The sequence below is a fragment of the Microcebus murinus genome, chromosome 1, assembly GCF_040939455.1.
Source record: "Microcebus murinus isolate Inina chromosome 1, M.murinus_Inina_mat1.0, whole genome shotgun sequence".
Taxonomy (NCBI): domain Eukaryota; kingdom Metazoa; phylum Chordata; class Mammalia; order Primates; family Cheirogaleidae; genus Microcebus; species Microcebus murinus.
The window spans coordinates 74,354,550-74,380,315 of NC_134104.1; the positions used below are offsets into that span (position 1 = coordinate 74,354,550).

The window sequence follows — 25,766 nt, forward strand, 5'->3', positions numbered from 1 at the left end:
AATTATTTTAAATGTAAATGGATTAAATTTTCTAATCAAAAGATATAGAATGATCAAAGTGAGAAAACCAAATATCCATATATATGCTACCTATAATAAACTCACTTTAACTTTAAGGCTGCAAACAGACTGAAAGTGAAGGGATGGAAAAAGATATTCCATGCAAATGGAAATCAAAAAAGAGTTGAGGTTACTATATTTATATCAGACAAAATAGACTTAAGTCAAAAACTGTCACAAGAGACAAAGAAGGTCATCATATAATTATAAAAGAGTCAATTCATCAAGAAGATATAACAACTGTAAATACATATGCACCCAATATCAGAGCACCTAACTATATAATGAAAACATAAATAGAACTGAAGGGAGAAATAGACAGCAATACAATAATAGTAGGGGGCTTCAATATCCCAATTTCAACAATGGAAAAATCAACCAAAAAGAAAGTCAATAGAAAAAAAGCAGACTTCAAAAACACTATAGACAAAATGAAACTAACAGACATATACAGAACAGTACATTACACCCTACAACAGTATAATACACATTCTTTTCAAGCGCCCATGGAACATGCTCCAGATGGCTAACATGTTAGACAACAGTATAAGTCAAGGTTCTCTAGAGAAACAGAATCAATAGGAGATATTTATTGCTTTATCCATCCATTCATTCATTCACTATGGGAATTGGCTCACATGGTTATAAATGCTGAGAAGCCCCACAAGCTGCCATCTGCAAGCTGGGTAACCAGGAAAGCCAGTGTTATAATTCAGTCTGTGTCCCAAGGGCTAAGCCTCAAGGGACCCCTGGTATAAGTGCTGGTCTAAGTCAAAACTTACAGAATGTTACATGATTACTTTGTATTTAAATTGTACCAAACCTTACAAGTGATGTTTATCCCCCATTTAGACATTTATTCTTTTATTCAAACAACATTTACTGAATGAATGTCTATATACTCTTTTCCTTCTTCAAAGTCCCAAAGAAATTTATCTTTATTTTTTCTTATGACACATATTAATTTGTCTTTTATTATAATTATAGGTCTTTATGAGGGACATACTTAATAAGTTTTTCAGTTTTTAAAAGTTGAAAGCTTGTGGCTGCTTGTTGTCCAATGGCTTAAAACAGTTTTCTCATATATTTTGTTTAATATTAGAGTGTTTACATGTGGTCACGAGCATAAATTGCTCTACTGTCATTTTAAAATATCAAATACATTTTTTATGTGACAAGAAAATACATTTAAATAAGAAAACAGTTTACCTTTTAGTAGACATTGAGCCAAAGATATGATTATACTCACCTTATGCTACTTGAGAACTACCCATATAGACTAAGCTTGAATTTAGGAGAATGAATCTTTGAGTTCTTCTCTTAAGAAGCCGCAAAGAATTTCTTCAGCTGCCTTTCACATCCCTGACATCTTACAAGGTAAATCAACCAATGTACTAAGCAATATTGCATTATCTATTACTATTTTACTCTATTTAGCCATTGTAACTCAATTAATAACTGTAATTTATTAATATTCATCTCTCTCTTCTCCTCTACTTCTCTTTTCCTTGCAGTAGGATAATATTGAAATTCAGACTGCAGGTTGTCTTTGAATCCTTTCCATTTTATTGTTTTTGCTAGAATATGAAACATCATGCTTACAATAGAAATCTACTTCATTATTTTCTGTACCTTCATTGCATAGAAGGAATAACCCCTTATAATCATTCTTTTTGTACTATTTGATGTTAGTTTTGCATGACAATTCTCAAGGGTTTTGAGTTATAGTAGAATGTTTACTTCTTTCTTATTCAATAAAATGGAGTTTCTGCATTAAAGTGTCCAATTTTTAATAGCATAAAATCAGAGTACTTTGAGTGTTTCTATAACTACTGGAATTTCTAAGGATTTGTAAGAATAATGTTTAACTAAATGCTACACATCAGTTTATAATTGGAAACATGTTTACTTATAATATATTTGATAAATATGGCTATAAACCACCTCCAAAAATAATAAAGGCCTAGTAAACATTTGAATAACTGGGTTCTGATATCACTTCCTTTACTAAGGAAAACTATATTTATTTTGAGTTAGATATTGGATATCCATCATGGTTACTAGTACACATAATTAGGTGAATATATATTTGGAGTGTTCACACCTTTTTAAAAAGTTTCTTTCTGGTTGCCTTTCACATAAAGAACCTAGATTCAGATAACATTTTCATATACTGAAAGCTATAATTAAGTCAAAGCTTAAAAATAAAAAGACAACTTTTTAAAATAGAAGTGCTAATAAGACCTTAAATGAACTTTCCTAACTGTCATGGCTGTAGAAATTAGTTGACTTTTATCTATAAAAAGGGTAATTGATGTATTAGTTAGGTCACTTTCTGCTGCAAGTAACACACACCCCAATTAAGACAGGCTTTAAAATAATATATTTTTCACATGACAAGATGCCTAAAGTGTGACTCCAGAATTAATTAATTCAGTGGTTCAATAACATCATCAAGGGTTCAGATTATTCTCTTCTTTCTGCTTTGCCAGCCTTAACATGCTGGCTTTTGCCATCAGACATGCCCCCTTATAACAGCAAGCAAATTGCAATGGCTTCAATATTACATTAACTTCATTCTCAAGCTACCTAGACACTAATCTACTTGGGCTTTTTACACAGAACATACCAAACCAGGACCTGATCCCGTAAAAAAGGGGTTTATCAGGTATAAACATAAGACTATAATATCAAACTAAGGTTGACTTTGTGGCTTGCAGGGGTTGATCAATATTTGTGACATTCCTTTGTTCCAAGTGACATACTGATACATGTTTAAAAATTAAATGTCTGGGCTAAAAAAAAAATCTCTAAATTGTAGCATATATCAATTTCTATAGACTGCTTCTACCATGGCCAATTTTATGCTGTAAAAATGATGTGATTGATTTCAGAGTAGAAAAAAGATGGGTAGTAACACACTCTTATAAGGAGTAGTTCCACCATGCAAACACAATAAGTGTAAAATAATGAGAAGAGCACAGATAATAGATATAGTAAAATAATTAAGAAGTGATGAGTTTTGGTTATTTATACCTTAATTTTAATACTATTTAGTTATAATTCTGTAACATTTTTAAAATAATGGCTATATTTCATAACTGGTTTGCAAAATTTCTGAAAATTTAAAACTAGCTGCTATGAGCAGGTACCAGCTAGCTCCAGCATGACACTACCTCCCCACCAGCTATTTCTCTTCTGTCTTTACTAAAATTATATTAATAGCTTTCTACCATGTGCCTACATACAAGGTTAAAGATTTCATTAAACATTACACAGAAACAAATATTACTATTTCATTCACTATAAAAATAGATGAAACTATCATATTTAATAACCAAGCACAATATTAAGCAATAGCCTGAGAGTACTAAAATATTTTATAAAGAAAAGATGCAAATAATAAAGTTCTACTATTAACATTTTACTGAAATTTGATCAGGAGAAAAAAAACGAAAACTGAAAAATAGCATTTTGACTAAACCACAGAACCAGAAGTCTTGAATTCTGAGTCAAAGTTTATCAACTTAGACTCTGGCTGCTACGGGATTCTGGTCAAGGCATGTTGCATCTCAGAGCATTATTTTCCTCAGTTAGAAAACAGAGTAGCAGTAGCATATTTGGAATATTTCTTCCAGTTTTAAAATTTGTCATCTTGAATTTTTATTAAAACATCTATATGACTTTGAGCATAGTTCTTCTGCTCTTACATTTTTAACCTATTAAAAGGATCTTAGTAATGACATAGGCCCTCGATAAATGATGCCAAATTTATGTTGAATGACTTTTGTAGGTATTGTGACATTGTCATTGTTGTTTACATGTATATTATTGCTTTATATGTCTATTTCCCCATAAAACTCTAAGTTATTTAAGAGCAGGTCCTCTGGTGTGGTAGGGAAGGTAAAAGAATATAGTCTTAGGGAGCAGTCAGACCTAAGTTTGAAGTTCAAATCCACAACTTGCTCTCTTTGTATACCTTTGGATAAGAAATGTAATTTCTCAAATCTCCATGTTTTCAGGTTTTTATGATGCTTTGAGAATTAATTGAGCTAAAGAACTTAGTAGGCATTCAAGAATTGATAGCTATATATTTGTTTCTGTATCCAAAACACCTAGCACTGTGCTTGACACATATTAAAATCATAATGCTTGCTAAATGAAGAAGTAAATGAAAGAATGGAAATGAAAGAATGAAATGAGACATTCAAATTATGAATCAGATGTTTTAGATCATCTTGCCAGAAACTGGCACTGACATTCTTTTAGATCTGTAGCAGCTCAACTTTGTGGACTTCCAGGGATAATGTAACAACTTTAAATTGAGATCCTGTCAAATGCTTTAAGATGATGTTTTCATAAACCCATCCCTCTGGGTCTTGATGTCCTTCATTAATGAAACAGAGTAGGGTCTAAATGGTGTAGACTCCATGATTCCTGACAACTGAGTCTTTCCAGAGCCTATCTTATACTTTTTTTATTTGTTTATTTCAGAATATTATGGAGGTACAAATGTTTTGGTTACATGGATTGCTTTTGTATTGCTTGAGTTTTAAGTGTGCCCATCACCCAGACAGTGTGCATTGTGCCTGTTAAGTATAATTTCACACATCCCTGCCTCCCTCCTTCCAACTCCCACCCATATGATTTCCACTGAGTTTTACTTCCATCTGGTTACATGACAGCTGATCAGTTAGTTCCAATGCAATAGTGAGTACATATATTATTTGTTTTCCCATTCTTTACATATTTCACTTAGGAGGATGGTTTCCAGTTCCAGTCAGATTGTTGCAAAAGGTATAAATTCATTTTTCATGGCTGAGTAGTAGCACCTAGTATACAAATATCACATTTTATTAATACACTCATGAACTGATGGCCACCTGGGTTGATTTCACATCTTTGCGATTCTGAAATGTGCTTCTGTAAACATTTCAGTACAGACATCTTTTTGATAAAAATGGCTTTTTTTCCTCCTGAATAAATACCCTGTAGTGGTATTCCTGGGTTGAATGGTAGGTCTACTTTAGTTCTTTGAGGAATCTTGATACTATTTTCCAGAGGCTGCAGTCAGTTACCCAAAAGTAGCAAGACCCTCTCTGGCTCTGCTGATTTTTATAGCTGGGGCATTCTGTGGAGACCTGGAAGTTGGTGCTCTGACTAATGTTTACAAATACCAGAGAGGATCAAAATGTTTTTAGAATACTACTTGAGTTCTGTATACCAGTAATTATAGTTAAAAGTATAAGATACATCTTGAATTAATTTTTGTGAGTGGTGAGAGATATGGATCCTGTTGTAGGCTATCCAATTTCCCCAGCATCATTATTGAATAGGGATTCTTTTCCCCAGTGTATATGACTCACTACATTGTCAAAGATCAGATGGCTGTATGTGGATGGTTATTCAGATTCTTTTCTGGTTCCAAACAAAATGTACAATTACTTTCTCTGGATCTGCAAAAAATGACATTGGTATTTTGATAGGGATTGTACTGAATATGCAAATCACTTTGGGTAGTATGGACATTTTAACAATATTGATTCTTCCTATCCATGATCGTGATATGTTTTTCCATTTGTTTACATATCTCCAATTTCCTTCCTCAGCGATTGATAATTCTTTTTGAAGAGATGTTTTATCTCCTTGATTAAGTATATTCCTAGGTATTTTATTTTCTTTGTAGCTATTGCGAAAGGTATTGAATCTTTGATTTGATTCTCAGCTTGACTGCTGTTGCTAGGAGATTTTATGTTGAAATCTGAGTGTGGGGTATCTTTAGAAATTTCTAAATAACTAGGTCATCAATAACATATATGAAAGGGCGTTGTAATTTCTAGATTTTTCGGCTTACATATTCTATTGATCATTTGTTTAGTTTGTATTTTAGATATTTAGATATTTTTATAAAAAGCCATTATGACATTGGCATATCTCAGAACCCCAGTCTCTCACAAGGTAAACATTGACAATATATTTTTTCCACAAAGATTGAGCCGAAAAGTATATTTTAAAATTAATTTATACAAAAATAAAAATACATATACCAAGAATGTGCTGACTTTTTACTCCTTAGTAAAATTTCAAAACACTAAAATGAGATACTTTTATATTCTAATATCAAAGCCAGTAAACAAAATAATTTAATCTAAAATTAAACTGGTTTTCTTGTCCTATCATATGTGGAAAAAATTTTATCTGTTTTATATACATTTCAGTTTAATACCCTATATATTTTCACTTTACTATAATCCCTATCATTTTGATTTTTTGGAATAATTGCAAAACATTTTTAAAGGCCTGTATTAACATTGGTTAATTAATTAAATATTTATTTCTTATGTTTAATGGATACTGCAACTGTTTTTGTACTTTAAGACATTTTACTGACAAATGGGCCACAAGCTTTCCCAGCTTCAGCTAATAAATATGAAGTTGTCTCACAAATAAATGGCAGATTAGATATATAGTATTTAGTATGAATTATATAAACACACATAAAGAGAGGATCTAATCATCATTTGATTCTTTAATCTCTTCAGCCCTAGTGGAGGATGAGCTGAAATTCAACCATTTCTCTCCTAAACACAAATGACCACATGAAAGACTTCTTCCTAACACACTATTTTGTTGTGATAGAATAACAAAGACTAAGAATCTGCTTAGATTTAATCCCCTAAAAATATAAAGGTTATAGAAAACTAGACAAATACCTTATTATAAATTAACATGGTTTAGAGCAAAAGCTTTAAGAAAATTAAACACTCAATGAATTTTTGCTTAACAATAACAGCTCATGAAAACTTAAGTGCCCCATATTTTAAAAGTCTAGTTTTAGGTAGACTCAACTGAGACATTGCGAAAATTAACTTATTTGAGTACCATGATTTAAAGAAAAATAAATTCGCCAGCACATACTATGATTTGAAAAGAAACCACACTTGGTTTGATTCAGTATGCTAAATTTAACAGATAAGTCTATGCATTAGAATTTTAGAAAATTATAGAAGACAGATCATAAGGGTCATATATCATGGGAACAACACAGAAACTGAAAGATTGATCGACCTTTATGAGTAAAGGATTTGACTGGCAAAGTCATTAAAGAGACAGACTGATGTGAGACCAAAACTAGAATGAAATCTATCAAATGTATTAACATATCTAAAGGAAAAATGTGTTAGGCAGACTGGTGGAAGGTGTACTAGTTATTGGTAAAGATGGAGAAATTAAAGGAGAGAAGGGTTTGTTCTCACCATAAAGAGTTTCCAGCTTTGTCCTGGCACATGTGTTTTCTGGGCCAAGAACATGGGTATCTATAGAGTACAGGTATATCTTTATGGCATTAGCTATAGAGAAACGGATGTACCAAGCTATTAAATTATCCATCTACTTCCTAGTTTTCTGCTATGCTATATTCACCCATAAACATTCTGAATCTAATTTGGTATTCCCTATAATATGTTTACAGGAAAAGAATATGCTAATCAGACAACAGAAGCTTATTCAAGATAGTCATATTTCTCATTGTAAGAGGTGATGCATTGGTTTTCCCATCTTCACATATCAATCTTTCATTAAACAAGAAAATTGATTATGTGCTGGTTGATTAGGCATCTAAGCTCTCAAGGTTGAGAACCAGCTTTGGGTTCACATATATTCACTTGGTAATGCCATGCTGTAGGAACCAGATGCCTTCCTATAGATAACACCAAGGCAGCTCCATAAACTTCAACAATTCTATTGGTCAATTTATGAAATGTGTTTCTGATACTACCACTCTTCACCCCCTTAGTAAATAGCACTATCAATTATCATATAGGACAGCCCCTAGATTTGGTCTGTACTTCTATTCCCCACACAGTACACAACCAAAGTGATTCTTTAAACTGTAAGACAGACAATAAAATCCTTTATCAGAGAAAAATCAATCCTGTCTTATACCCACCCTTCACACTCCTGCTCCCTAACAATTGATCTCATCTCCTAGCTCCCTGTTCTCATTTACTGTGTTGCAGCCACTCTGATCTTCTTGCATTTCTTGCCTAAAATGCTCTTTCTCTGATAAATTCAACCCTCATTCCTCTCAGATCTCTAAAATGCAGTTAAAGTATTAGGATCTCTAAATCTGATATGCCTTATTAGATGACATTTCATTTAATATAGCACTCTTTTCAACACTACCATTCTCTATATATATCACTTATTTTGCCTCAATTTTATGGAAAGACTTATCACCACCCAATATATCATGTGCTTATTTATGGACTGAGGATGTAATTCTATGACAGCATGGACAAGTTTTTGCTCACTAGTGCCTGGGATAGGGCTTGGCACACAGAGGGTACTCAGTACATTTTTTAAATGAACAGTTGCAAGAGATAAATATGTAATAACAAGGCTATTTGATTAGATTCCAGGAATTGAATCCTGCCTTTGCCATTTATTAAGCATTATGTGATCTTCAGCAAGTCACTCTCTCTCTAACCTTCAGTTTCTCTGTCTATAAAATGAAAGTAATAGTAATTCTGTGGCTCAAATACTATATGTGAAAGGGTTTTATGTGGCAGAGCTCTAAACAACTGTGAGGATTTGATCAAACGAAATGTCTAGACTTACGCACGTGAAAGGTGGCAAGGCTTAGTGAGAACATGAATTCTGAGTGTGACATGCTGACTGCTACATCTTAATTCTCCCACTAACCAGCTTTGTGATTTAGATTCAGTTACCCAACCCTATTAAGCCTCAGTTTTCCTAATCAGAGAAAAAAATTTTCCCTTTCTCACTAAGTTTTTCACTGATTTTTAAGAAATTTTATCTTACTCACCAGGAAAAGCAATATAAGCAAATGTGACTAAAAAATAATTATTAACTATTTTCCCATAATTCATTTGTTCAATAGTTATTCACTGAACACCCATATGTGTCAAGCTATATCATAGGTGCTTGGGATAAATAAGAGCACAAAGTAGACAAATATCCTGCCGTCGTGGAGCTTACCTTCCAGCATGAAGAGACAGATAGGAAACAACAAACATAATAAACAAGTAAACTAAATAGAATTTGGGGAGATGATGTGTACTATATGGGACAAAACAGCTCAGTAAGAAACTGGGGACTGGGAATGTGTGAAGGGAAGGGGGCCAGGTTACAATAAATATGGGGCTTGACATTTGAACACACACTGTCATTGAAAGACTTTTTCTTCTACTCTGCCTTCTCTTTCTATTTGCTTAAAAAATTTGAAACTATATTATAAATATATTTTTCTTAAAATTAAAGAAATTATATACTTTTATTTCAGTAGCTGATGATAATAATATACTTTTATTGAATTATTATAAAAACCATTGCAATTTGTTTAGTTAATCTTCCTATGCAGAAATTTTTAAATTTCTAAGGTATAAAATGCAGTAGAAGCCATAAGATCTCCTAATGTTTATTTCTTTCAAAGAAGCAATATTTCTATTATAAAGGAAATAAATAGCAGTATCTTTAAAACTAATGTATACTCTTTAGTCTACTTGTTTCGAAGCTCATGATTTCTATTACTGTTTTATTCATGGAAACTGCTATACCAAGCGATGGGGGAGGGTAAAGACCTATTTTATTTTTATTAATTTTTTTTAAGACAACATTTCTTCCTTATTTGGCTTTGACCTTTCTACAAGGGTTGCATGCCCAATGACCAGGCAACTGTACCTTGCAGAATGAGGTAAAGAAAGAAGTGATGTTAGGCTTCCTGAAAGACACCCCTCATCCTCCTAACAATAAGTCATATAGAGCTTGCAATGGCTTTTCCAGAAAACACAATTAATTGATCCTCTCAGCTTTCCGGATTGTACTATGTGATTAAAAAAGGCAGCAGAGGAGAACCTGCCATCTCAGGGGAAGATTACAGAAACATGGGTTATACTTAATGACTTTGGTGAACTGCTCGTCACAAAACTTAGATCTCTGAATCAATCATTGTCTTAGCACAGATATTTACATTTTTAGAAACTTTTACTATCCCAGTGAAGACCTATTGTTTTAGGGCATGATTTATTAAGAAAAAGTCCAGAATGACAGAATAGTCATTATTAACTTAAGATGTCAAACTGAAGGACCACATTAGCATTTGTTTTGCTATCTGGTTATAGTGACCCTCCTCAACTAGTATTAAAAACTATCTACATGCAAGCTGGCAAGGAACAGTGATGTCAATTTGTTAGGGCTGTTGGAGTTCTTGGAAGTGACAGAGTGCTCAACAAGTGCTATTATTTATAGTCTGCCCATATTCAATGAAAGGATCCATGAGATGCTACTGCCAAGAGTAGCATTAGTTATCCAGCCTGACAATTTCATGTCAGAGTTTCCATTGGTTGAATCTGAACAGCATTCCTTGGGTAATGAAAATCATGGCAATCCCTTGTGACCAGAGAAGCCAATTTCAGACCCAAGCTGCCTTGCTTTCCAACAGTGTTTGCACTGCACATGTTCTCACACAGTTCAACATGGCAACCAAAACCATTTTATCAAGGAATAAACTATGAGTGTGGCCGGAAACCAACTCTAGTCTCAAACAAGATTAATTCGCCTTTCTCACTCTTATTTTCAACTTTGTTTCCTAAGATTTACTTCTGTTGTTATGAGAGGACAAATTCCAATAGATCAGGTCCCCAGTTGTCTTATCTCTTCTATTTGGTTTTTTATTTGGTCTAAAACAATGTCTCATGGAAAGGAACGGCAAGTGTGTAGGGGGGAGGCAACAAAAGTAGAAAATTATAGAATAAAATTATTTAAATTAAATTAAATATTCTTTAAATACCAACTATGTATAAGACTTAATGTTAGACATGGTATACATTCAGATGTAATTAAGAGCTTAGTCATTTAAGTAAATATAAATAACATGCAATAAGTGTAAATAAAATTCTATGGCATATGAGAGAAGGAACAAAACACATTATTTGTAAAGATGGGTCAAAAGTACATTAGCTCATTCATTCATTCATTCTCTCATTCATTTACTATGCATTTGTAAAATGTTTACTCTATATCTATGGGAAATGCCAAAATTAACAAGATGCCCACTACTCTTGTCAGTTGTATAGCCAGTTCTCAAACTTTCTAAAGTTCTCAAACTTTAGCATGCATCTGAAATCCCTGATGGAAGTCTTAAAATACAGATTACTGGACTATAACTTTGGGTTTTTAATTCATTAGTGCTCAGGTAGGGCCTGAGAACTGGCATCTCTAACATATTCCCAGGTGCTATGGGTCTTACTGTTGTGCTTTTAGGATCATACCTTAGGAACCACTAGGGAAGAGCAATGCTTCTCAAATTGAATGTTTTAATCAATCACCTTGAGTTCTTGCTAACGTGCAGATTATCATTTAGTAGGACTGATATGGGCCCCCAAATTTTGTATTATTCTATGTACTTCACTTTGAGTAGTGAGGGTTTAGTAGGTGAACAGAACTTTTAAGTAGTGAAGCACAAAATACACTCTGAAATAAATAGAAATTAAGATAATCCTTGAAGAAGAAATTGAATTTTCCAGGGAAGTTTGTGAGGGTGTGCGAGGGAACAGCTTTGGTGAAAGTTAGGGGTTGGGTGTTGGTTAAAGGAGGTGAAAGGACAAGAGATTGCGACCAGAAAGAAAGTATAAGGTGGTATGATTTTGGACTGGAATAATTTCAGGCAATGCTGAAGTCCAGGACATGGTTGTGTGGGTTGTTAAACTGGAATGGAGTGGAAATGGGAGCACCTCGAGCTGAGGAAGCAGAGGGACTGTGAGACAACACGTGGGAAGGTCACCAGAAGGGAAATGGAGTTCCCAAAGAGGTGGCAGAAACTACAGTAAAAGGGAAAATGGAGCCAAGTGACAGAGGGGAGTTTTCTGAAGGTCAGTGTATTATCATGAAGGTCAGTAAATCACTTTGATGGTAGAGATTTCAGAAAACATGAGATTGTGAGTAAATAATGCAAAAACAGCAGTGTTGTCCAAGAAATATGTTAGTTTCTTCTTCTGGCCCCCGGAATGAAAAAGATTTAGTATAAAATGCATTGCCTCTACTGAAGAACAATGGACCACAAGGACGTTTGCCCAGAAAGTTTCCCTTTCAGTAAGACAAGCTAGCAAAGGTGTAAGGGAACAAAAAGAACACAAATGGAAAGAAAATTCGCTCTAAAGATGGTGAGTCAAAATAGAACATTGGGGGAAAATATCTCATTGGTAGAGTGGAAATGGGGAAAAAATAGGATTAATCTGAAAGGGTTAAGAGTATGTAGAAGAGAATTCTAGGCACATCTTTTAATTTTAGTGACAGAAATTAGAGAATGAGAGATTAGTGAGTTATCAACAGAAACAAGGGAGCAAAAGCATTGAGTTTTTTAAAAAAAAATCAATTAAAAAAAAAGGTTTTGAAGTAAATGCCATCCAGTTTCCAAATTGGGCAACTGTCAGTTTTGAAAGTTGAGTCCCTGCCTAGAAGGTCCTAGTTATGCTGATGGAAACATTTAGTTCCAGAGATAGAATAGTCTGTCCTCAAATTTGATTCTGTGGGTTTGCATTAATTGTGAGAATAATACTTGGAAGCATATTCCCTCTTTAGACAGCTAATTTTTCTAGAATGTTAAATTAGTTTTTAGAGTTTCTGCCCTAAGTTTTATTTATGCTTAAAAATCATTCCTACATAGAATTTGCTGAGAGTTAAGGCACTGACCATAAAAAAAATAATGTGGTAGAAATCAGGATCTCACCCATCTCCACCAGTGTCCAGCTGTTTTACCCTGGACAGGTTATATAGCCTCTCTGTGCCTCAATTTCTTCATCTACAAAATAAGAATAAAAGTTAACACTTACATAGTATTTACTATGTGCCAGATACCATCTTAAACTGTTTATACAATTAACTCATTTAGTTCTTAAAGCAACCCAGTCAGGTAGGTAGTACTATCACCACTCTCATTTGTACATAAAGAAAACATAAATAGACTGTTAGAATAGCTAACATTCACTAGAGTGAGAATTTGAACCTAGCACACAAGCCCTAGAATCCAGTTTCTTAAACATTATATTACTGTCTCTTGCTCAACAATAAACAATACTAGTAACTACCTCTTAAGGTGGTTTGAGGATAAAATGCATAAAGTCAAATATGTGGTGCTTAGAACAGTTCCTGGCACATAGTAAGAATTCAAGAAATACCAGATATTTAGCTGTTCCTATCTCATCCTCTTTTTCTAAAAATACAGGGCCAAAAGTTGAGATCTTTTAAAGTTAGTAATTGGGTTTCCATAGTTGTCCTAGTTAATAAAAAAGTGCTAATTAAAACCACATGTCATTTTATGTCTATTAAATTAATGAAATTTAAAAATAACAACATTCAAAGCTGGAATTCTTTGGCAAAATATATTGGCATATCTGTTTGCATAGTAATGTTTCCCAGAAACTTGAAATAGTATGTATCCTTTTACTTGCCAGCCCTCTCCTAGGTGGTGACATATTGTGGGGAGCAGCAAAGTCTTTGGGTCAGATGGTCCCAGCTCAGGTGAGAATGAAAGTTCAAACAGGTCTTTCCACTCACCTAGATAGGTTATCTTAGTCAAGTCAGTTATAACCAAGCACCATTTTCCTCATCAACAAACTAGAAATATGAATTAGCTAAAAAATTGTATTATATGAGATAATGCATGTAAATTACATAGCACCTTAGATTATAGATTTAACACGTATTATTAATAGTTCGCTTTCCTTAAATATCTGTGATGTTGAACTATCCTAAGGAAATAACTCAAAAGAAAGGTGGTTGTATAATAGTCATAATTAAATGTATTTATAATCAAATTTAACATATTAAATTTATAATAAAAATCACAACCAAATGTTTGAAAATAAGGGAAATAATAAATGTATTAAGTTATATTGATATAATGAGATCCTGATGCAGTGACTTATATAATAACTATAAAAATACATGACAGCTGGAAAAATTATTATATTAATTATAGAATGAAAAAATAATTGAAACTATAACATCTATAAAATGTGTAAAAAATTTATAGACTTATAAGAAGACATGAGAAACAACTGTATAACTATATTTTTCTTTGTTGGCTTCCATGATTATTGGAAACATGTCATTTGTGTAATACTAATTGAGATATCATTAATAGCAAGTCACAAATACTTTTTTTTTTTAATTTGAGAAAAGGTCTCACTCTGTTGCTCAGGCTGGAGTACAGTGGTGTGATTTATCACAGCTCACTGCAACCTCAAACTCATAGACCAGGGGTCCCCAACCTATGGTTAGTTCTATAATTATTTAATTATATATTACAATGTAATAATAATAGAAATAAAGTGCACAATAAATATAATGTTCTTGAATCATCCCCAAACCATCCTACCTGCCCCCTGGCCCATGGAAAAATTGTCTTCCATGAAACCAGTGCCTGATGCTAAAAAGGTTGGGGACCACGATCTAGGCTCAAGTGATCCTCCTGCCTCAGCTCCCCAGTAGCTGGTATCACAAAGACTTTTACCTGAATATGTGTCATCTGAGAGTACCTCACGTGCTCTGACACTTATGTTTTTATGTGAGCTTCAAGGATCTTCCTTTACCTCACACTTAATTCGGATGATTCTAGAACCAGATTTGCTGGAGTAAAAACAAATAAATAACTTTGGAGTTTTAACCTTGTCATATATCTGGCATTCACTTTAGTAAATATTTGTTGAACATTATTGAACAGCTTTGTAGTATTTGAATAACAAACTAAACTACAAAGTTTACAATGAGGTTGAACTATCGAAGGCATTGTTTTTCTTTTCCTATTTCTTCTTGTCTCCCTAACCAGAGGGTATTTACCAATTTAAATATTACCTAATTTACAGATCTTTCAAAACTATACTTGACAACTCAGATAAGCTACATACTAAAAAACAATTTTCCTACAAAATCCAAAAGGCATATATTTTGTCAGTTTTATTTATGTGTTTTAATCTTTGATATGTTGTTGTCACAATTTCTTACTTTAGCTTACAAAATGGCTCAATTTTACTTTTTCAAAGCAAAGCTTGGACTGGTTTTAAAAAACGTACTCTGTGGTATTTTTAGCTCTTTGAGGTATATATACTCTTGCATTAACGAGAAGCAAAGAAATGCAGAGCTTCTATAAAAGAGAAAGAAAAGAGGGAGGTTGAAAGGTCAAGGAAAAAGCAAGCTTTCCATCTTACTGCTTTCAAGGTTTTATGATATTGAGGTAAATTGTATATGAATTTTATACAGGAACATAAGCTGGGACCTTGCATGTCAGATAGAAGGTCCAGTTGTACATTCATAGGGCATCACTGAAGCGTTTTGCTCAACAAGAAGACGTGATTTAATGTGAGGCTGTAGAAAGTGTGTCAGCATGAATGCTACATTAAAGATGGACCACATTTGCATCAGTACTAACTTGAAGATAAATCATTCATTAATATTTCAAGTTTTAGTAATGAAATATCAGTTAAAGCCACATCAGCCTCTACAGGATATTAAAAAAATCGCTTGTGCAGGTGCAAATATTTACCATATTAGGTAGTATCAATTAAGATGTTAGAGAAAAATCCCTCATTTTTACGAGAAGTCTTTTGATTGCTCATAATTTAGTTTGAAAAATTCTGTCAAGTATAAAGTTTTCATTCATTGCCTGAGATAACAAAAATGTTAAAAGAAAAATAATAAAATGGAAGCATACATTTTATTAACACTACTTAAAGGCAGTTGAAGTATCATGGAAATGTTGGAAGAAAGTGAATTTTCTTATTGAAAGCTTTAATGAATTTTATCCTCTAATTATTTACATAGTGACGAAGTAAATGACACCATAAAGTTCAAGCACAAAAAATGGAAGATTTTTAGAGGCAGAAAAAAGGAAAAAGAAAAATAAGCTAATGATGACTTTCAAATAAAATATTTAAAGTTAGGTATTTTTAAGGAAGCTCTAAAAATTGTTTACCTTCATGAAATGCCAGGCTATGACAGGGAGTTAAGTTAATGCAACCAACAATCTTCAGAATAACATAATTGACTTTAACATCAAGAGTCTCTATAGTCCCCTATCATGAATTTGTGTGTTTTATTCCGATCTACACCAATATTTGTTAGAAAAAAAACTTACATTAAAAATATACTCTAGGTAACCATGTGGCTGATTGAATTATCACACAAGCTTCCATTTTTTATTTCTTGAGTCAAAATGTTTCCTCAGTTTTAACATTATTATGATGTTGGTTTTGCCCTCATTTATAAGAGAGCTGCTTCAGTTAATGGAATTTGAGAATGGGTGTTTGCTGTTCAAGTTGATGGATTAATTTTTCTCATTTTAAACAAAAGAAAAAGGAACTGGAAATTTGAAAGTGGCAAGAGATTTGAGCCCTTACATTTATTCTTCTAAGCTTAATGTTTCCATTCTAAACTTCAAAGAGTCTAATTCATAACAAGAGAGTCAAATGTAAGTGAAGAATGGACGGCAAACAATAAAAATAAGAATTGAAACAATTAATTCTTTCCCTCTATATTATCCCTCAAATATTATGGCTTAAGGTAAAACAGAAATGTTAATAACTGTCATTTCCAAAGCCTTGACTAACCAATAAGTACACGTAATCCATGTCCATTTCTCATCCTATTTTCAGTGGAACAAAGTGACTTTCAGAGTTTGGGAAGTGTGTAATTACATAGATGGAGTCTTTGGACTTTGATCGTAATTATAGTGTTTTATCCATCCATCACTTGTTGCTTGAGGACTATTCCTTGGTGAGTTCTTTAAAGGAATTAGAAACTGTCAGAACAAATTTGAGCTTCAAAACAGCTAATCAGAAATTTGGCTCTCTTGTCCTGAAACACAGATTGAAAATTGCCACTTTAATCTCACAATCCATTTGGCTTTTGAGTAAAGTGAGAACATGAAGTCTCTTTTTGGGAACGCATGTGTCTCTGTGGTTCATTATCTCTTATTTCCGTTTTATGAGCTTCTATTGGGGCAGTGGGTCCACATTTGCCTCACTGTAGGCAGTGCTTTTCAAAATTGAGTATGCAAACAAACAAGTCATTTAAAGTCAGCTGATTAGTGCTTGACTAAATGCTGATTTTGCATTCCTTCTCTTCACTCCCAATTTCTCAGAGGGAGGCCCTATGTAATCCCAAACCTAAAATTAACTGGGAACCTTATAGCACCAAAAGGTCTAGAACTGTTTCTCCAAGTGTGGTCCTGATAACTGCATGAACCAAAATTGCTTGTTTTTGTGTACAGTGCAATTCCAAGACTCCAACCAAACTCTCTCAATACCTGAGAAGCGAGCATTCCTTTGTTTCCTGAATCTAAATTTGGGCCTCAAAATATTTTAAAGTTACCATCTAAGAATCAGATCTATCTCACGTGTAAGAGTTTGAGGAACTTTACCAGTAACTGGTAACAAAAATCACCATTCCAATTTGCTACCTCCAGGGTGGGTGCTGCATCTGCAGTCCCAGGCAGCTTCTCCAGCGGCCTTCTACCCTTCCTCGCACTTCATATTAATTCCATACACGTAGTTCTACTTTGGATTCCCTGAGATCACAGATTGTATTTCACTCATATCTTCTACCTTTTCCTCTTAGCACCATAAAAACATAATAAATTATGGAACCGTTTATTTAAACAAACACATCAAAGCAAAACATAGTCTTAATTTCCATATCTACAATTTGGGGATAAAAATTCCTTACTTTGTGGACTTGTTTCCTACTGATGCCTATAACAAGTTACCACAAACTTAGTGCCTTAAATGAACACAAATTTAGGATCATATAGGTCTACAGGTCAGAAGTTTGAGATAGGTCTCAGTGGGCTGAAGTCAAGGTGTTGTCAGGCTGTCTTCCTTTGGAAGCTACAGGGGAAAATCTGTTTCTTTGCCTTTTCTAGCTTCAGGGGCTATGCATCTTAGTAGCCTCATAACCCCCTTCCATCTTCAAAGCAAATAGCCTGGCAAGTCCTTTTTCAGTTCACATCACTTTGACTCTTCTACCTCCTACTTCCACTTTTAAGAACTCTTGTGATTACATTGTGCTTACTTGGGTAACCCAAGTTAATCTACCTATTTTAAAGTCAGTCAAGTAGTAACCTTAATTCCATCTGCAACCTTAATTCTCCTCTGCCATGTAACATAACATATTCACAGGTTTCAGGGATTAGGATGTGACTACCTTTGTAGGCCTACGACACCTGCCTACCTAAAAGGAGATAGATAATGCACTGCCCTGGGAAACATTTTGTTAACTGTAACATTTTTTACAAATCTAATAAAATGCTATATTTTGTGGTAGACATAGCATTGAACTGGTAGTCAAGAGACTTGAATTCTCATCCTGGTTCTACTACTATTTTGCTGTGTGATCTTGGGCAATTGACTTAACCCCCCCCTGGAATTTAAATTCCCTATTCTAAAGTACAAGAATTGAAAGAAACAGCAAAAGTGATATCAAGACCCATTATTAAAAGTGATATAGAGCAAAATGTTATTCAAGGGATGCCTACATGGGGACACAATTGTTGCTGGGGAGAAAGCACTTGTCTGCTGGCGTGCTATGTATACAATAGGAGAACTGAACAATAAAGTAGGTCCTTGAATGATGTTATTTTGCTCCACATCATTTCCTTATAACTGATGAGAAAAAACAAATCAACTTCCAGCTTGGGACCTGTGCAGAGTTTGCATTTTCTCCCCATGTCATCATGGGTTTCCCCCTAGGTACTCAGCTTCCTCCCACATTCCAAAGATCTGCATGTTAGGTTAACTGTTGTATCTAAATTGTTCCAGTATGAGTGAGTGTGTGGTGTGTGTGTGTGTGTGTGTGTGTGTGTGTGTGTGTGCGCGCGTGCGCGCATGAGAGAGAGAGACAGAGAGACAGAGAGAGACAGAGACAGAGACAGAGAGAGCTCTGCAATGCAATGGCATCCTGCCCAGGGCTGGCTGGTTCCCACCTTGTGCCCTGAGCTGTTAGGGTGGGCTCTGCTCACCTGAGGCCCTGACCTAGAATAAGTGGATTAGAAAATAAATGAATAAATACAAAATTTTGTAAAATAAAAATTTGTCAAGTGTACTATAATCATATAACTACACCATGATAAATAATATGGTATGAGAGTGCTCAGCGAGTCTCCCATATCTACTTGCTATTGTTTGTTTAACTGCATAGTGGTAGGAAGTTCACCTTACAAGTTTCAATTTGTGAACATTTATTCCTTGATATTTTTTTCTTTTTTTACTCGCCATTACTATAGCTGCCATCACTCACTGATTCACCAAAAAGTTTATTAATCTTTTTAAAATGTATGTATAGCTCACATTTATCTCAATGTTTAATATCAGAAGTCTATTGAGAAGTTTAGTGATGTTTTTGTTACCAGAAATACACTGCAGGAACTCTTCTTTATATTGAATACCCTGTGATAAAATTGATTTTGTTACACATCGTTTTGCTTAAAGTTGCAGTTTTTAAGAACTTTAAGTGAGGGTTTTACTGTACCCTACAGGTATACATTTCAGAGTTGAGTTGGATTTATATTTAATGCTCAAAGTGCTAGTTGTGAACAGATTGGAGGTTGTTTCTGTACTTAGCTTATGAGGAACTTTTGATTTAGATGATTCAAGAGATTTTACGAAGGTCGCATAATCAGTTACCGGTGTAAGTAAGACTACAACCCAGATCTCCTGACAAGTCTTATGTGCACTCTGCTAACATACTTCCTTGACTGCCTTCACTGCACTTACAGCTCAGAAGCAGCACACAGAGTTGTAACAACATTGCACTTTTGGCTAACCTCAGCTGATCAGAAAGGTATTGGAAACTTATTCTTTTGAAAATTACAAGGGTTTGAAGCACCTTTTCTTGCTGACAATTACATTAGATCCTGTAGATAAATTGTAACTTAATTTTTTAATTAAAAGTGAACCCAGTTCTTCCTGTCTTCTGTAAGTACTGAGTATACACAGACTGAATATAGACAAGAACATACACAGACTGGAGCATGTTGGCTCATTTCTTTCAGTCAGATAGAGAAACTTAGTGATTATGGAGATGGATAAAACCTGGTTTGCTCATTGAAATGGATGGATATGTCCTTTACCCCACAGCAGAAATTTAAATTATATTATTAATTGCTGTATCAATCATTTTGGAAGTCTTCATAGGTACATAAATAACATTATGGATATAGTGTTTTTTTTTATGCTTATAATTGCCATGATATTGGCGAGAAAAAAACATACTTGAAGAGAGTTTAAGGAAGGTAATAGATACGATGCGGCTCTCTGGAATGAACAGTGGCTGGAAATGGTTACCATCCCGAAGTTTGAAGACAAGGGAGGGTGGGGAGTAGTTGCTCAAACTCAAGAGACTTGAGCCTGTGGCAAGGGCCTTGGACAGGACCTGCAGTCTTTAATAGAAAAAGGGACAGGGAGTTGGCCAGGGAAACTAATATTGCAACTTCACTCTGCTGCTGGAGGTTCTCACTGGTTGAACTCAACAGGAAACCAGAGAAGAAAGGAACCATTATAGCAATTGTTACAGGTCAGCTTCCTGAGGCACAGAACAAGAAGGGTAAGGAGTAGTTGGAAAAGCCAGTGGAAGACACCTAGCACAGAACTGCATCTACCTTCACGTAATTTTATCTGACAAAAGAAACAGTCTTCCACTGTAAGTTCATTGTCACCATCTTTCCTTATGGGATACATTTAGAAAGCACAGTTTAAAAAGTTGACCTTTAAGCTAGTAAAGCATAAAATTGATAACAAATATGTAATTCACACAAGAAACACTTCTTATTGATCCATATAGTATTTTAATCAGTTTGATGTTTCTTTGGAGTAGACGGTGACTGAGAAAAATAATGAAAACATTTTGCCACCAGTTCAAATTATAATGATGTTTACTTTTATTTTTAGCCCTCAGTTATCATATTATTTTAAAATTTAATCTTGATTTGTTTTTATCATTTTAATTGATTTATTTTTTGAAAAGATGTTTGGAAAGAATTTAACCTATTAGACTTACTTAGTTAAGAAGTAAATTTTACAAACTATATGGTAATTCTAAAAAAGAATGCAAAAGGCCCGAATTATAACCCAAACAATAAATTTACAAAGATGTGGCTTCTCATATGGTAAATTTTAGATTCATTTTGAATCTAATAAAAAATAATAAACAGACTCATTGTGTTTTTAAGGAAATGATAATTAACTTATTTATTGATCTTGCATAATTTCATATATGCTTCAATATTTTTGATAAAATTAGGTTAGTAATTAAATGAAAACTTGTGATTTTTATCCAACTTTTCTTCTCTTTTGTAATGGTCAATATCACCAAAAGAGAAATTTAATAAGCTTTATAGTTTTAACTGCCATTTTTATTTTCAGATACGATTTTTGCGAAGACTAAATTAGAATCAACATAAGGGCACAACTAAATGCATAATATGGTCAAGGGGAACCAAAGAAAAACAGAGGGTGAAATCTCAATTTTAACTGAGAATTATTATCATAGTATTTTAAAATGTATATTAAAACTGGCTTTTGGAATAACATTAACATTCAGTAATAAATAGTAATCACATCTATTATTTATTCTCTTCTCTGGTGATAAAAGGAAATTCATGAATTAAGATAGCTTGGAATTAAAAATATCAAGATATCCTGTTCTTTCTTTTTTAAAAAAACTTCTCTTTCATGACTCCTTTCTAAAGACAAGGTCAGTAAAGACAAATTTAACTATGTAGATGACTATGATTATGGAATGATTAAATTTGGTCTTTCTTAAAATAGATTTTGTAAACTGAGAACTACAAGAGTTGTCTGCTTAGAAAAACCAACTCAAACCCATTCACTCATTAGGCACCAAAGAAAGTATTGTTTGATCCTCATTTTGACAATATACAGTATCATATAGATTTCATATAGTGATATTTCACTTATTCATTCATTTATTCACCAAGTAGTATAGAAAATAGCAACAATTCAGTCCTTAATATACAGGGCAAAACAATTATAATATTTGAGGAAAATATATCTGATATTAAAGATTTAAATACTATAGGGTTAAGTGAATGAACATTACAGGCATACCTTATTCATAATTGTATACCCAGTGCCTTGTACAGAATAGATACCAGTAACAAATATTTTTCTTATCTTTATTTAACGGTTAGGTTTTCATTACAAATTGGAAGTACATATTCTTGTCTAAAACAATTATTAGGCAAATAAATGTCCTCTGACCATCCTGAACCACAATCTCATAGCTTTTCCACGAGCTCCGTTCCTTTCCACCAAACTGCCAGGCACCATGATTAAAGCTCAAAGCATTCTAGGAAAATATAAAACTATTTAAAAATATCTGGGATATGGGCACACTTGTAACTTTGTCTCAATCAGTAGAAAAACAATCTGTGTAATCAAACACTTGTAGCCAAGTAATATTCTGATATAAAAAAATAAAAATAAAAATGCTGTTATTACTAAGAATATTTACGGTATGTTAAACACTAAGATGGTATTTTTTCTGTGAACTAACAGGTTGTCAGGGCAATATAAAAGTCAATTTCCTTATTTATTTATATTTATAGGCTTCCTTCATCAGTCACTAGAAATGCCTCTACACAGAGGTGTGCAGAATTGAAGTGTGGGATGCTCGTCAATAGAAGAAAGTTCCTTTCAAAGCTTCTGTGTATCCAAGTACCTACTTTGCAAAAGATGCTCTCAAAGAAAGCGTTATAAGGCTAATATTTCAGCACAATTATATTCTTAAAAACATTATTTCCAAATATGTTTAATGGAATAGATCATTTTGAGATTGGACAAAATTTCGAGAACTAGAAAATCTTTGATGTTTTGCTTTTTTCATTGAGCCAATTCTCAACTCCAACTAAATCTAATTTTCAAGTTATCCAAGGACATAAACTCCAGGGCCATTCATTTTTGCTAATATTGTTTATGACAGCAAGGCAGGAATCAAATCACCATTTACATTTCTCATTTCAACCTGGGAGATCCCAAACTTGCTTCCTGTCTTTCTTTCCTTTTTCTTCCTCACGTTTTGTTTTTTCCTCTCCACCATTCCATTTATCTTTCTGCCTTACTTTTCCTCTTCTGCTTTCTCACAGAGCCCACCAAAAACCTCACAGGAAGAGAAACAGACTCTGCATAGTCCACATTAGTGATTTTATACAGGGGCAAATTATTTCAATGAAAAAAGATCATACTTTCATAATCTGCTAGGCAATGCTACAGTAACTGAGTCCTGCCCAGAGATAGCTGAATCCACTTCTAATATGAGGCTCCAATAGACACAGGTGGTAAATGACAAGTTAACCCTTCGTAACCCCGCTATTTTCAACACTCATAGGACCTCTCTCATTAGTCTTATAAAATAAAGTACAAAATCTCATGCTGTTAAATTAACAACATCACACCACTACATATGACTTGAATATCTCCCATAACTTTATGACTGGAAAAACACTGTTCGGATTTCATTTACCAGTTTAAAAATAGCAAAGTCTAATTTGAAACACATACAAACACAATTGTGTACTCTCACTAATATTCCCTCTCACTAAGCAAATGTTTCTTCTAATAAACATAAATAAAATTCTGTATAATCACAGATTTTAAAAGTCAAATTTGCCAAAAGATGAGGTTTGTTATGAAACATACCAAAAAGAAAATATTCCTTAGAACCAAAAAGACAAGCCATAATCTGTTTTGTATAACAATGGCTATTTATCTATTTTGTAATGTATAAATAAAATTATTTGGTGTTTATTTTGACTTAAAGATCATCCATAGATTATCACATCCCTGCCCAGTGAAATTTCTTCTTCTTGGGTGAGTGATTGCTGAGCAAGGCAAACAATATATTTTAAACACCTTAAAATGGTATGATGATTTTTAAGAAGTGGGAAGATTGCCTTCAAACTTTGTCACTTTGTAGATCTAGACATCAACCAAAAACGAAATTTAGGAAATATATTCACAGACCACTTTAATTCCACAGAAAGTCCAAAATAATATTACTGTGCTCACTAAACAAGGAGGGATTGCTCTTGGTACACAGAAGAAACATTCATAATACACAAGGCACTCCAATTAAGTTTTGACAGAAGTTATGTCACGTTTAAACTCACCGCTGGATGTAAGGGTCAGGGCAGTACTGTAGGGTGGCACACCGTGAAGTTTCAAAATTCATTGCCTTCAACTCTCTTTGATATCAACAAATGGAGAACAATTATATAAAATATACACATGTACCTGTGTATATATAGATAAAGAAGCCAGGAGGCTAAAAGCAATAGGGTCAAATGCTATCAGACATAGTTTAGACACTTCCCCCCTTCACACATATTTGCAAATAGGCGGAGCGTTTCTTGATTTTAGCCAATGAGATTCATCAAGTGACTAAAACATCATAAACAGTTGATTCTTACCAGCTGGGCATCTTCTCTAAAGTTGTTTTTCCCCCTCTATCACGGCTTTAGTGTCTTTGACGTATAGTAGCCACACTTGTTGTTGGCAATTTGGAGGTGGAGGCATCTCTGAACTTCTGATCTCTCTCGTGATTGGATGCTGGCATGAATGGCATCAGAGTTTAATTTCAGCAGCCTGGGCTTTTGTAACAGAACTGAGCTGATGAGTGTCCACCCTGCTGCAGCTAAATAACGCTTTCTTGAATCTGTGTACTGATTTGACTCGAGGATTTCTGTAACTGTTACTGGGGCTAACATTTTTTTGCAGAGCTGCTTAGAAAAGTTTTTTTTTGTTTGTTTTTTTAAATATCTTCCCCCAGTCCGCACCCCCCCTCCTTCAGTCTCCCTTTCAGCCAACCGCCTGTTGTGGTCACAATCTCAAATAGCAAAGACAGGGAAATTCCTTGATTATATTTAACCTAGAACTCACTCTTCCTCTCAACTAAGAGAAAGAGATATCCCATTCACAGCCCCTTAGAAGTTTTGCCTGACCCAAATGAAAGAAAATAACATTTACTGGGTTGTTTAAATATCCTGCCTCAACATATATATATATATATATATATATATATATATAATATACTAATTTTCTTAAAGTGATATTAAAATGGGAAATATTTTAGAATATTTTGAGGCTTACAAAATTATTTCAAATTGCCTGCTTATGAAAAATATTCTAGTTTATTTCAAACTCAGTTAATCTGCTTCGCTTTTATTTATGTTTTACTATTTTTGCTATTTTTGTTTTTCTCTGACTTAACCTACTTTGTAATAAAACCATAAAATTGTTATATATTCAAAATTAGTATAATATCAGGAAAAGTCTACATACAGAATAACTTCTTTCCTTTTTGAATATGGAATGTAAACCTATCTTGGTTTTGTGGATTTGGAAATTGAATGAAATATGATTCAGAAGCTAAATTAGAACAGACTCCAACAGGAAGAAAAAAACATTCTGTGTGCCCAAGTGTCACTAATATGACGAGTTCACATCTTCCATTCATTCCCTAAACACAGAACACCTGTAAACTGGTGACATCAGTAGATGTCCAAGTTGTGAGTTAATCTAAAGACCTTTTCAGAGAAATTTGACATTTCCCTATAAGAAATTCTGATTTAAAATGTTTTTTTATAAATAAATTTCATTTGTTGCTTCAGCCAGAAT

General features: G+C 33.7%; 1 protein-coding gene across 4 annotated transcripts in view; it reads right to left on the reverse strand.

Moving 5' to 3' along the window:
- The window catches only part of TP63 (tumor protein p63), a 208,829-nt gene extending 184,176 nt beyond the window's left edge, over positions 1-24,653 (reverse strand). For 3 of the 4 annotated variants that reach the window (XM_012745183.2, XM_012745180.3, XM_012745187.3), the window contains exon 1: positions 24,260-24,547. In XM_012745183.2, coding sequence (XP_012600637.1) covers positions 24,260-24,321 — 62 coding nt within the window. In that variant the 5' untranslated portion in view covers positions 24,322-24,547. The other variant, XM_012745184.3, reaches the window with a different exon arrangement.
- Positions 24,654-25,766: the final 1,113 nt, after the last annotated feature.